The 13,878-nt window shown below is 42.5% G+C and overlaps 1 protein-coding gene across 1 annotated transcript; it reads right to left on the bottom strand.

Moving 5' to 3' along the window:
- Positions 1-6,432: 6,432 nt before the first annotated feature.
- Positions 6,433-13,878, bottom strand: smfn (small fragment nuclease). Its single transcript, XM_080214780.1, has 7 exons — positions 13,581-13,878; positions 11,768-11,851; positions 11,581-11,658; positions 9,279-9,390; positions 8,600-8,708; positions 7,978-8,031; positions 6,433-7,295 (listed from the first exon to the last, which is right to left on the bottom strand). The coding sequence occupies exons 1-7, from the start codon at positions 13,848-13,850 to the stop codon at positions 7,163-7,165; spliced, it is 840 nt and encodes a 279-aa protein (XP_080070906.1). The 5' UTR covers positions 13,851-13,878; the 3' UTR covers positions 6,433-7,162.

The following is a 13,878-nucleotide window of genomic DNA, read 5'->3' as shown; positions in this document are numbered from 1 at the left end:
CAGGGCCTCAAACCCACCCCCCCGGGGCCGCCCGGCCGGCAAACCCTGCCCTCGGCCCGGATACGCACCGGCCGCATCTCCCCTCGCGGCCGCGGCCGCGGCCGCGGCATCAAACCGGCCCCCCCCCTCCCCTCTCACCTCCCCCCCCCCCCCTCCCCTCTCACCTCCCCCCCCCCCCCTCCCCTCTCACCTCCCCCCCCCCCCCTCCCCTCTCACCTCCCCCCCCCCCCCTCCCCTCTCACCTCCCCCCCCCCCCTCCCCTCTCACCTCCCCCCCCCCCCCTCCCCTCTCACCTCCCCCCCCCCCCCTCCCCTCTCACCTCCCCCCCCCCCCCTCCCCTCTCACCTCCCCCCCCCCCCCTCCCCTCTCACCTCCCCCCCCCCCCCTCCCCTCTCACCTCCCCCCCCCCCCTCCCCTCTCACCTCCCCCCCCCCCCCTCCCCTCTCACCTCCCCCCCCCCCCCTCCCCTCTCACCTCCCCCCCCCCCCTCCCCTCTCACCTCCCCCCCCCCCCTCCCCTCTCACCTCCCCCCCCCCCCTCCCCTCTCACCTCTCTCCCCCCCCCTCCCCTCTCACCTCTCTCCCCCCCCCTCCCCTCTCACCTCTCTCCCCCCCCTCCCCTCTCACCTCTCTCCCCCCCCCTCCCCTCTCACCTCTCTCCCCCCCCCTCCCCTCTCACCTCTCTCCCCCCCCCTCCCCTCTCACCTCTCTCCCCCCCCCTCCCCTCTCACCTCTCTCCCCCCCCCTCCCCTCTCACCTCTCCCCTCCCCTCCCCTCTCACCTCTCCCCTCCCCTCCCCTCTCACCTCTCCCCTCCCCTCCCCTCTCCTCTCCTCTCACCTCTCCTCTCACCTCCGGACAGCTCAGCCATTCCGGTCCCTTGGCCTCAGGGCCAGCCGCTGCTGTCATGGAAACAGCCCCGCCTCCCCGCCTTGATTACAATTCAACTCCACCCCTTCCAGCCTCCACTGACAGCAATATAACCCCAATCATCCCCAAATACCCCAATAAACCCCAATCCCCCAAATAACCCCAATCCCCCAAATAACCCCAATAACCCCAATCCCCCAAATAACCCCAATCCCCCAAATAATCCCCAAAAAAAACCCAATAATCCCAAATAAGGGGTTATGAGGTCATGAGAAAAGGTTGAGGGAGCTGGGGCTTTTCTCTTTAGAGCGGAGGAGGATGAAATGCGACTGAATAGAGGTTTATAAGATGATGAGGGGGATTGAAAGAGTGGATGAGCAGAGACAATTTCCTCAGGTGGATGTAGCTGTTACTAGGGGGCATAACTATAAGGTTCATGGTGGGAGATATAGGAGGGATGTCCAAGGTAGGTTCTTTACTCAGTGAGTGGTTGGGGTGTGGAATGCACTGCCTGCTGTGATAGTGGAGTCGGGCACTTTAGGAACTTTCAAGCGGTTATTGGATAGGCACATGGAGCCAGAATGATAGGGAGTGAGTTTTCTTGAGTTTGGACATAGTTCGGCACAATATTGAGAGCCAAAGGACCTGTACTGTGCTGTACTTGTTCTATGTTTTATAACCCCAATCACCCTAAATAGTGTCAATCACCCTAAATAACCCCAATCACCCCCAAGTAACCCCAACCACCCCAAATAGTGTTAATCACCCAAAAGTGTCAATCCGTTCAAAAGTCAATCACCTCAAGAGTGTAAATGGCCCTAAATGTAAATTACCCCCAAAACATCATGACCCCAAGAGGGTAAATGACTCTCTGAAAAGTGTTAATGACCCCAGAGTGTAAATGACCCTGAGTGTCAATGAGTGTAATTTGTCCCACATCCAGTGCTGGATGAGCAGAAATTCCCTCTAATTAAACCTAATTAGAACTATTTGCTTTCGCTCAGTAAAAGAACAGTTTGAAGCAGTATTCTTATTTCCCAGTTTTTATTGCTTTTATTGTTGTGCATTACATACATCCTTTCCACCCACTGTGAATTCCGCTCCCTTGCCGCCTGACTTTCACTGGAAACTTCTGTTTTTGCCTGTGGCTGGGATTCTCTGGTGCTGCTGCAGTGAATAGAATTTTGGCTGAGTGCCAAATTCTTCAGCAGGGCAACATGAATGAGATAAGAAAATTGTACCCTCTGCCTCTCTTTCTCCCTGTTAACTGTCTGAGGCTGAACCATACTGCTTTTGCAACTTTGATGTCATTTAATTCCTCCTCACCCCTCAAGATGACCTCCAACCACACAACCATGCCACCACTAAGATTACCTGTTGCCACCCCTGTAACATTGTCCATCTCAATCTGTCCTTGCTTCAGTTCATTGGCTGCTGCAAATCTTACCCAAGCCTTTGAAACGCTAGACTCAGCCATTGCAACAGCCTCCAGTGAATATTTTGCCCTAAGTAAACTTGTCACCCTAAACTCTCCTGCCTTTGAACCAACTCACACTCAGGCTGATTCCTGTGCTTGATCAGCTTTGTTGGTTCCTGGTCAAGCAACGCCTCAAATTTAAAATTCTCATAATTTTTTTCAAACCTCTTGACAGCCATGCCCCTCCAAATCTTTGTAACCTCCTCTAACCCTCTGACATATGTACACTTCTCTAACTCTGACATCCATCATTATGTTGTACTTTGAAAGGCTAATCAGGGTATGAGTCAATTCCAGCCTCCCGGACTACCTGGATCCATTACAGTTTGTCTACTGCCGCAACAGGTCCACAGCAGATGCCATTTCCCTGGCCCTGCACTCAACCCTGGAACACCTGGATAACAAGGAGACCTATGTCAGACTACTATTTATTGACTACAGCTCAGCCTTCAACACTATTATTCCCACAAAACTCATCTCCAAACTCCGTGGCCTAGGCCTCGGCACCTTCCTCTGTGACTGGATCCTGAACTTCCAAACTCACAGACCACAATCAGTAAGGATAGGCATCAACACCTCCTCCACGATCATCCTCAACACCAGTGCCCCACAAGTGTGTGTTCTCAGTCCCTTTCTATACTTCTTATACACCTATGACTGTGTGGTCAAATTCCCCTCCAATTCAGTTTTCAAATTTGCTGATGACACTACCGTAGTGGGTTGGATCTCAAACAATGATGAGACAGAGTACAGGTATGAAACAGAGAATCTGGTGAATTGGTGCGGCAACAATAATCTCTTCCTCAAAGTCAACAAAATGAAGGAGATTGTCATCGACTTCAGGAAGCGTAAAGGAGAATACACCCCTGTCTACATCACTGGGGACAAAGTAGAAAGGGTTGAGAGCTTCAAGTTTTTAGGTGTCCAGATCACAAATAACATGTCCTGGTCCTCCCATGCCAACACTATAGTTAAGAAAGCCTACCAACACCTCTACTTTCTCAGAAGACTAAGGGAATTTGGCATGTCAGCTACGACCATCACCAACTTTTACACCATATAAAGCATTTTTTCTTGTTGTGTCACAGCTTGGTAGGGTCCTGTTCTGCCCAAGACCGCAAGGCACTACAAAAGGTCATGAATGTAGCCCAATCCATCATGCAAACCAGCCTCCCATCCATTGACTCTGTTTATACATCTCGCTGTCTTGGCAAAACAGCCAGCATAATCAAGGACCCCACGCACCCCAGACATTCTCTTCCACCTTGGGGAAAAAGATACAAACATGTGAGGTCATATAACAACTGACTCAAGAACAGCTTCTTCCCTGCTGCCATCAGACTTTTGAATGGCCTTACCTTGCATTAAGTTAATCCTTCTCTACACCCTATGACTGTAACACTATGTTCTGCACTCTCTCATTTCCTTCTCGATGAACGGTATGTTTTGGCTGTATAGCACGCAAGAAACAATATTTTTCACTCTATAATGCACGTGACAATAATAAATCAAATCAAAGCACCCCCAATTTTAATTCCTCTATCATTAATAGCCCTTTTCATCTGCCAATGCCCATTTTCTGAAAATCCTTACTTAGAACCCTCCACTCTTCTTCAAGACACTCTTCACAAACCATTCCTGGTCATCTGTTCAAAAAGCTTATGTGGCTTGGTGCCAGATTTTATTTTCCAAAACTCCTATGAAGGACGTTATGCCAGAATAGCTTGTTCGTATTTTGACACAGTCGCACATAGGACCAAAGTCCAGCTGTGAAAACCCCTCTCTAAACCTTGTAGCATTTTGTCATTCCTCAATTCCAAGATGATGTCTACTCAGGATTGAGTTTCTTCCATGGGTCCATATGTGACTGAACAGGCCAACTCTTGATCTTTGGGTACGAATAATTAGGCAATCTTTTCCTTAGACTGAGCTTTGGAGCACTTGTCCCAATATCTCCTGGTGTTAAATTTCAATTCTTGTGAAACACCTTAAAAAAAACAGATACAGAGCACAAGGTTTGCTTTTTATCCCCCCTTCTCCGCTGCATCCTGCCTCATTTTAAGACTTTAGGACTCAAGAGTTTTGTGAGAGACAAGTTGTTACCATTCTGAAAAAGTTGTAGCAAGCTCTGCTGTCACTAAGGTCAATAGAACACATTTGAAGGAGATCTAGTCTTTGAAGTTATTCTTTGTCCTCCCTTAGGAGACTGAACAATTGAGAGAATAGGATCTGGTGTGGGGAAGCTGGTTTTTTGACATTGGAACATGATGTTTAGTTTGTTGAAATTGGTTTTGTAATTTTAACAATGCTTGTGGATGGAGCTGCTTCAAGAGAGATACTGGGATTTGTGACAGTCTAGCCACTGAACCTGGAGTATATGACAAGTATTAGTGGAAATTTCCTCAAACACTCATACATCACTAACACTCATGGTTTCATTGCAGTACAAGTGTGGTCAAAACTACATTCTGAACTGGGGCTTTTATTGATTTACAATGAGTCTTTGCTTTGTAATGAATATTTAATTCACAGCTCTTGTTAATATTTGAGGTAATATTTAGTTCTGGGAAAATCATTGGAGGAGGGGTGGTAAGGTAACTCAAATGAGATTCACAGAACAACTAAAAGAAAACAGCTGTTCAGAAGTTTTCAATGGTTGTTTAATAGAAGCAGAATAGAGCAGACAGAACCATACATTAGGGCAGGGGCTTAAACGGGAGACACACTATCTACACCACTTGTAAGATGAGCATTCTAGAGATGCTTTGTTTTGGGAGTTAGAATTTAAAAAAAGTGACTCCTGAAAGGCTAAGTCATCATAGAAAAAGTACAGTTCTCTGGTTTTAAATTTATCTGCACACTTACTAGGAGAGACAGAAAAGCCCTGGGGGCTATTACGCACCAGACAAAGAAGGCACAACAAAATCCTGGGAACTATTTATAGTTCAGTGCAGCTGAAAGACTAGAATTTAGACAAACCCAGCTTATTGAAACTAGAAGAGTGAATGATATGCCTGTATTTAGAAACAAAGGTGTAGCTTTGGAATCCCATGGAAGTCTCCAAAAAGATTATACAACTCTTGATGGTTCAATCATTGAGGCAGTCAGAATCTGAGCAAATCTTGAAATAGTCCATCAGCTACATCTTCAAAAGACCCTTGTGAGTTTTATCAAGGCTTGTCACCCACACCACTGCGCTACTGTTAAATCCACATCTACCTTTTAACTTGCAGCATAGCATTTTTGACAATTTGCCTGGGACTTCATATTTATCTCACGTCAGTCCTGAATGTTAGAGTATAAATGTTGTAAACTGTTTTATTTTGTATAAAAATATTTACTTCATTTACAACCAGTGGAATCTTGTAGCCTTTTTCCCCCCCAAGTGGACAGTTTGGATTTGTCTACTGTAAATAAAAATACTGGCTCCCAAGTGGATTATAATAATTGTCAAATACTTGCTGAGATAGTTCATAGAAGCTGTACAATCCTCTAAAAACTCTCAAAGTCCACTCTTTCCTAGTATCGTTAGTTTGTGTCAACTGTTTGATTACACTTGAGGCACCTTAGAGTTGTTCCTGGAATCTAAGAATACAGTCAATGTTTGTAAGTCATCAAAACATAAGAGGAATTGTTCATATAATTGGTTGCAAGTACAGACAGCACTGAGAAACCAGCTTTGATGAACAATTGAACTAGTCCCCGCCAATCCAACATACTGAATTCTCTCCCCAAACCTAATGGGCATACAAATTAGGAGCTGAAGTAGGTCTTCCAAGTCTGCTCCACCACTGAGAAACATCTGATTTGATTGTAACCTTACTCCAGATAACCTGTCACCCTTGTTTTAAAATCAAGAACCTTGCTGTCTTTCTCTTACTACAGATAGCCTTTCACCCCCTTAAATCAATAATTAGGCAATTTTTTTCTTAGACCAAGCTTTGGAGCACTTGTCCCAATATCTCCTGGTGTTAAATTTCAATTCTTGTACTTTTTTTAAGATGCTTCACAAGGCAAATTGTTGTTAGATAAAGAACTATTAAAAAACACCACCTTTAGACTGCACAGATTTCATAGATTGCAGTAATAATGGAAAGGTGTGGAATTTATTTTGCTTTCTAATTTTTGATGGTCAAAACACAATCATTTGCTTTTGCAGGCAGTTTATTTTCAATAAAAATAAGTTCATTTTCAATGTTCATTTTTTTAATTTCATGGCACAGTGCTGACAAAACTTGAGGCTGAGTAAAACAGTTTACTAAGGGTTGGAACTTGTACAGTGGCAATCAGAATCTCTATCCCTTTCCATGGTCCTATGTACACCAAACACCAACACATGATTAAAAAATTAAACCAGTTTCTGGCAAGATAATTCATTAGTTTGAGATCAGCAACAAAACCAGAAACTCACCATATGCAATAATATAACAATTACAGTATGCAGCTTAACTAAGCACTTTCCCAGAAAGATATGGAAATTAGAAAAAGCAGAAATGTCAGATTATGCAATATTTAAATAGAAGAATTACTAAATTAAAAGCAGCTGTGCTCTAAATTAATGGTGTTGTGCTAATTCATCAAAGGCTCAAATTAGAAGAATCAAAATCAAGCCTCAACTAGCCTCTATCAGCAGAGCTTGTAACTAAAAAAGGCCAAATGCTACAGAAATAAATTTAGACACTCTGCTTTTAACACGTTACGCATTGCACAAGAGCTTGTCATCATGTGGCCAAACTTGATTGGAGGGCAAAAACCATAAACAGACATCAAGTTTGTTGGGAGAGTTTCCTGGGTGCCATTAAATCAGTCCCTTGACTCTAGCTCTCTTTGCTATTGTCGCCATTTTCTAGGTGAGTCTTTCTCTTCTTTTCATCTGCTTTGGTTTCTTTAAATATATGTGTCCTGTAAAACTGAAGTTCTCTGATGCTCTCACGGATGTCATCTAACGCTCTGAAAAGCAAGAGGTAATACTTCAAAACTAGAATTAGTTCATGTAGTCAAATTACTAAAACCCTGCAAAATAATGCACTTGGCTAGCTGATCTCTCAAAGATGGCAAAGGATTCTAATATCAGCACAATTGTACAAGATGGCTATACGTCAACTATAAAAGTTGTCCACATTCACTGTATTAGGCTATTCAAGCAGAGGGCAACAAAACCAAGTTTCATGTCTTTATTTGCTTCAAAAGCTTTTGTGCTGTGTGCACCATTTCTGCACTAATTCCAAGTTAGTCTGCTTTCATCTACATCAAGCAGGTCTTTCAGCACTTTAGACCTTTATAATACTATCAAGATCTTTTCATGTCAAGTTTTTGGCCCTCCAGAACAGGACTGTAAAAAATACAGCCACCTAGAAGCAGTTGTGGAATTTCACAAGAGAGAAGTATGGATAAATACTATCTTGGTTTGTTACACTTACTACTCTGCTGTTTCCAGTGACAGTTCTCGTCACCTCCCTGCCCCACGCAGCTCTGAGGCAAAACGAGGGTCAGAGCTGGCATCATTTAATTTTCAATCAAGTCCACTTTTTGGAGAACTGTATTTGAAGTTTCATGGCTAACAAACAAAATTTTAAACAAGCCAACTCACTAATTCTATTTTCTCCAATTAGCAATGACAAGCATTACTCACCGATGTGATGCTTTCTTCTTTGGTGCATCTTCATATTCATCTGGATACCAACGTCTGAAACCAATAGCAAATCTTGGAGATTTGAATCCGATAGCAGTATAAACTCCAAGGAGAATAATAATATTGTATTGTTTGTATAGAAGAAATGAATAGAACTATTGCTGTCACAATTTGAGCAGGTGAATTAAAACCTTGAAGAATCAACACTTTACTCTTGAATTCCATTTTGATGCTACCAAAGAGAAAAAATAAGGGGCGTTTTGTTTTTAAAACCTGCATTTGAAAATTTTGAATCGAATGGCAAACAAGATTGGAGGGCCTGAAGGGTAATGGGTGTAAATCAAATAGCAAGTCTACACTCACTATGGATTGTATTTTCCTGGGTTAATGTGGCTGTCAATAAGACATCTTGCCATATGCACTATGTCAACTACAATAGTAGCCTAGAAGGAAATATATGCTGCAGTTGAGCCATACTCTTATGCAGTGATAATCTAGTGGACTCCAATGAAAATCAGCTGCACAGTGCTCTTACATTGCTAGAAATACTCACATTTTCACATCGCATTTTAATGTCATTCCTGCTCAGTTTTAAAAAAGCAAAAAACTGCAAACTTCTTACCTGCATAATTCTTTAATGGTGCTGACATCAATTATTCGGTAATGCAGGTGCTTCATGAACTGTGGCATATACTTATCTAGAAACTTTTTGTCAGCATGGACTGAATTTCCTAGAAATAAAAAGGGTTCAGAATGTGAATCTCCTGTTGCATTACAGTTTCCCCTTTCAAATTTTCAGCTCTCTTCACCTGGAGGAAAGCAACTTGTACAATGGTACATTTTAAATGCCTGCATATCCTGTAATTCCACTTGGATACATCAAATTTTATAATAATTAAGTGATCCAAAAAAAGACTAGAGCTGACCCGTAGGCAGCCAGAAAACAAACTTCCATAATACAACTTGATTCTTTTGATCCTTTCTAACAGCACTTTTGCGTACCTACACCACATTAACTTCAGCAATTCAAGGCACCACCACCACTGTCTCAAAAGGTAAATGAGTAATAAAATGCTGGCCTAGGCAGCAATGTCTGAATCCAATAAAAGAGTAAATAAATAAACCCTTCTATCACTAGAAATTTGAGTTTGATTTTTTTGGGACAATTCTCATTAGTGATCCTTTGTTTCCTCAGAGGCGTGACGACTTGCTATGATCATGAAGTTACTTTACCTTAAATACAAGCGTTACCAGCACCATAAAAACCTATGTAAATCATATAACACCTTAATCTGACACACCTGCTAGAGGACAGAGGCCTGGTGGGGTATGTTGGCGTATAAAGGAGAGAAATTCATATTCTGCTTGTTGTAGGCTGATCTTACTATCCCGCACTGCCTGCGTTAGGCCTGACTGCAAGAAAAGGGAAAAATTTTAACAGTTATTTAGGTACAAAATTAAATCCATAAACATGGTCACTTTTCAATGTTTCATCAGCATGAAGCATTGAGTTTATGCCTCAAAACTGAACACTATTATCTGACATTTCCTTTTTTTTTGCTTCCCAGACTGTAAAGAATTTTATAAAAACATGATTAAAATCACAAGGATGAAGTACAGACAGGGTTTTCAGGCAACATGTTAGAAGGCCAGGACACTAGGCCACAGAATGCAACTGTATAATTCACAATAAAATTGAGCAATTTGAAATTTATACATTGTTCTTACTCCAACCCAATTATGAACACTGCCTTAAAATGGAAACTATACATAAACGTATTCTCTTTAATTACATGTTCCTACCAGTGATAATGTAGTTCCATCACTGTTGGCTGTAGTGTTGATAGAAGCCCACTGGAACTTGCCACGATTACAGGGACAAATCTGACAGCGACCTCTGGCACAATTAAGCATGGAAATCCAAAAGTTGCTGTCAGAGGTGCACGGGTCCTCTGCAGGGTGTGCTGTTGCAGGCCTCACTGATAATCATAGCACTAAAATAATCAATGGCAAAAACTTACACACCCATTCAAACTGCTGAGCACAGTTGAAAAATTGAGGGCTACTTCACTCAGGAGTGTGTTTTTAAAATGGAGCAAGTAGTATTAATTACTGATCTATTTCTCTGGCTCTGGAAATAATATTTTTGAAGTATGAAGTCTCATTTCTTCAATTCATGCTGCAGACCTAATATAAAACTGGTTTGTCTCAAATCTGTTACTTCCTAATCTTTTATTTACCTTCTCTACATTAGTTAATTTTATTTTCTGCTTCCTGGTCATCCTTGTCCTGTAGAGCTGTGACTACAAGTTTAATGTTTAAAGTTGAATTGTCCAATCCTCTGGCCAGAAGTGGCTTGCTGTGCCTCTCCATCCTGAGGAGTGGAGCCAGAAATGCAGCCAAGATGGATAAATAGAATGGATAATTCTGCAAGGAGTTGCTCCTCCAACCACAGGCTGTCTCTCCTTTCCCCTCACCGAGCTTATCAATGGCAGAGAAACAGTAAACAGTGTACTTCATCCATGCCACGGCCTGACCACCAGCAATAGTGGTGGGTCTGCTGGGGAGAGGTTTTTCTAGCGGGTGCAGAGAAACCTAAAGCCACTTGCAACCTGACCTCTTGGTGTCTAAGTCACCAAACCACCCAGACCTGGTGACTGTGAGCAAATGAATGGCTCATTCCAACTCACCAGGGTTCTCACTCACCCTCACATGGTAAAAAGGGGGGAGGAGTGAACTCTGATACAGGGAGTGAGCCAGGACTCTTTTACACTCTAATGTACTTTTAAGTAATCAGTTTATTGCTTTTCTTGCTCAGCAAGTTGTTTCTTCCCTTCATACCTCAACTTTTGGAACTCATGGTTAATGTTGTGCTAAAATTCTTTCCAAAATGTACACATCAGCCCCTTGAATTAGCAAAAAACCTGAAATGGGGTCCTTTGTGCAAGTTTAGACAAAGCATGTCTAAATATTTTGGACAGCTGTCAATGTAGCAAATAGTATCTCTTGTTCCTTCATTGTGGGTGCCAACTATGCCAACATGGCAAGTTTACATAGGCCATTTTCATTATACGTAAACATACATTGTAATGGAACATTTGATATGAAGTGCAAACAAACTGATCCATCTACAGCAAACAATGCATTAAGTTTCTTCCCCCCATCTAATCCCACAAGGAATTTCTACAAAAAGCCAAATATTTTTCCACAAGCTCAGCCTCACTTTAAAAATATTGGAATACTGAAAATTAAAACGATTAACATTAGTTCCTTACGTAGTAGAGATTACATAAAGAAAGTCATTCTCCAAGGTGACTGCACAAGAATCTATTCAAACTAGGAAAAGGTGCTCCAGAAACAAAATTGAAATATTGCAAAAGTTTTTCACAATCTTTAAAAGGACAGAGACTACTGTCAATACACAGGCACATGTACTGAACCAGAGCAATAGGACATGTCATATGAACTGTTCTAAGCAAATTTAATGTTAACATATTGTTGCTTCAAAGGGAGCACACAGGATTCACATTTCAGACACAAGCATGTAAATTTTCAGCTATGCAGGAGCTAACAGGGTAACTGAAACAGTCAGCAGGCACATACCTTTCCATGATGTTCTGTACACCACTCTGACATGCCATCCAGTAGTTCATTTGGTTGGTTAACAATCAAATGTGGACCCTAATAACAAAAAGAGCAACAGCAGTGACATTTTGGAATTTAAGTCACATCCAAAAGACATTTAAAAGACCCTCTTTCCCAGGAATAGAAATAGGAATAGGCATCTTACCTCAGCTAAAATATTCAAATTGGAATCAGTTATAATGCAAGCCATTTCTATGATTTTATCTTTTTCTATGTCCAATCCAGTCATCTATTCAAGAAAAAAAAGGAACATCTTAAACCACAAGATCTTTCTTCCTTCTGGCAATTTCATAAAAGGCCCAGTGCAGCATGTCACACATTCCTGTTGAATGGTAGCCTCTTGGAAAACCTCAAACTGTAGACAGAACAATACTATGGTTCTCTGCTCCTACATCTCTACTTCTACATAAGGGCAATATACAAGTTGCAAGTGTCTGCACAGAAGTTTAAACTGTCACCACCTACAAAAACCCAAGTGATTTTTATTCAGCAAACTCGACACTTAGAATTCTTCAATTACTTGTTTCTTTTCATCAGTCACTAAGTCTATGATCAATTGCTTTACTTTGATCTCTTGTCACAGGAGACTTACACAGAACAGCAGAAACACTTTAGCAATGTCCTTAAAGCATTGCTGAGAGGTCAACGTCCTCAAATGAAATCAGAGCCTGGCTTGTTACCAACCAAAACTGGCTTATTCCATTAAAGGCGACAAACAGATTTCACAAGGAACACGCAAAAAAAAAAGTTAAGGTTGGAAAGAATACAAAGAACCCATTTCCCCAACCATACAAGTACTGTCTGTCTCACTTGTGGGTGAGCCTGCAGATTCTTACATTGGACTTGGCAGTCATCTCAGACTAACCATTCAGCCCATCAGTGCTAACCACTGTGCCCCCCACTTCTTGGGGGCCATCAAGCCAAGAGAGAAACAAGTCATCCTTGATCACAAAGGGCAGTCTAAAGAAACAGTAAGAAAAAAACCACAAGAGACTGGGGCATGGGTTTGGGATCCACAAAATGAAAAAAACATCATATCCAACATAACCTCTGGAAGACCAAGGTAAACCTAATCCCAACAATTTTATCCTTTTTGGCCAATTTTAGTTTTCTAGCTAGCAACACCTCATTTCCCCCCAAAAGCCTGTGCACCATCTTAACTAAGAAAGAAAACAGGTTTGCTTGCATTACTTTCCCCATTCTGCTGAAGTGCACAATTCTCCAGCAAGCACTTTCTCAACCAGCCGTAAGTCGTTCACAATAGGGAAAGAGAGAAAAAAATTCACAAGGAAAAAAATTGCATCATCTCTCTGGCACATTCCACTTGCTGCACAAACAGTACCACCAGGCACATTAAAAAACATTCCCCACTTCCAACCAAAAAAAAAATGGACTAAGTAAATTTTGTTGAATTGATCAATCATACATTGCTGGAGATAAACCATCTTTGACACACGCACACCAGAACTATCCCTAGTTGCAAGTGTCCACACCCTGAGGGGAATTTTAAGTGGGGTTAAAATGCAAATAATATAGAAACCCCAATGGAGACAAGTAGCACAATTATAAAAGGGAAGAGCAAAATTGAGAGCTAGGCAGTATTGATTGCATTTCCGTGAGGTGAAAGTGCAATTATAAAATCAGCAATAAAATTTGCAATTCGGGGAAAAAAATAAAAGTTGTAATTCAGGGAAAAACAGCAATAACATTTGCAAATCAAGGAAAGATCAGCAATAGAATTTGCAATTCAAGTAAAGAGCAGCAATAAAATTTGCAATTCAGGTAAAGATCAGCAATAAAATTTGCAATTCAGTGATAACATTTGGAAATCAGGGAAAGATCAGCAATAACATTTGCAAATACTGCTTCAATGTAAACTCTAATTTTTTTAATAGCTCTGTAGGTTCTGTTCATTGACCATTATAAAGTTCTAGTTGGTTGGGGAGGGGGGAAGTTACCTCCAGATCCACCCAGACCATCCTCTTGGCCATGCTCTGGGCTGCCATGGTGGCGAGAGAGCGGCTTAGGAACGGCGAGGCCGAGCCGGAGCGGGTGGGGATCGGGAGGGGAGCCGGCGGCTTGTCGCAGCGCCGGGGCCGGGGGTAGTGAGGGTGGTGCTGGCGGCCGGGGCAGTGAGCTAAGCTCCGGAACCGGCGAGACAAAGCTGGACACACTCCGGCCACCGTCACCGCTTTAAGCCCCGCGCCGGCCGCGCGCAGCCGCAGCATGACAACCACTGCCAATCCGCCTGACGGC

The sequence above is a fragment of the Carcharhinus amblyrhynchos genome, chromosome 29 (assembly GCF_965287045.1).
Source record: "Carcharhinus amblyrhynchos chromosome 29, sCarAmb.v2.hapA, whole genome shotgun sequence".
NCBI classification, from domain to species: Eukaryota; Metazoa; Chordata; class Chondrichthyes; order Carcharhiniformes; family Carcharhinidae; genus Carcharhinus; species Carcharhinus amblyrhynchos.
This window is presented reverse-complemented; position numbering and strand designations above follow the sequence as displayed.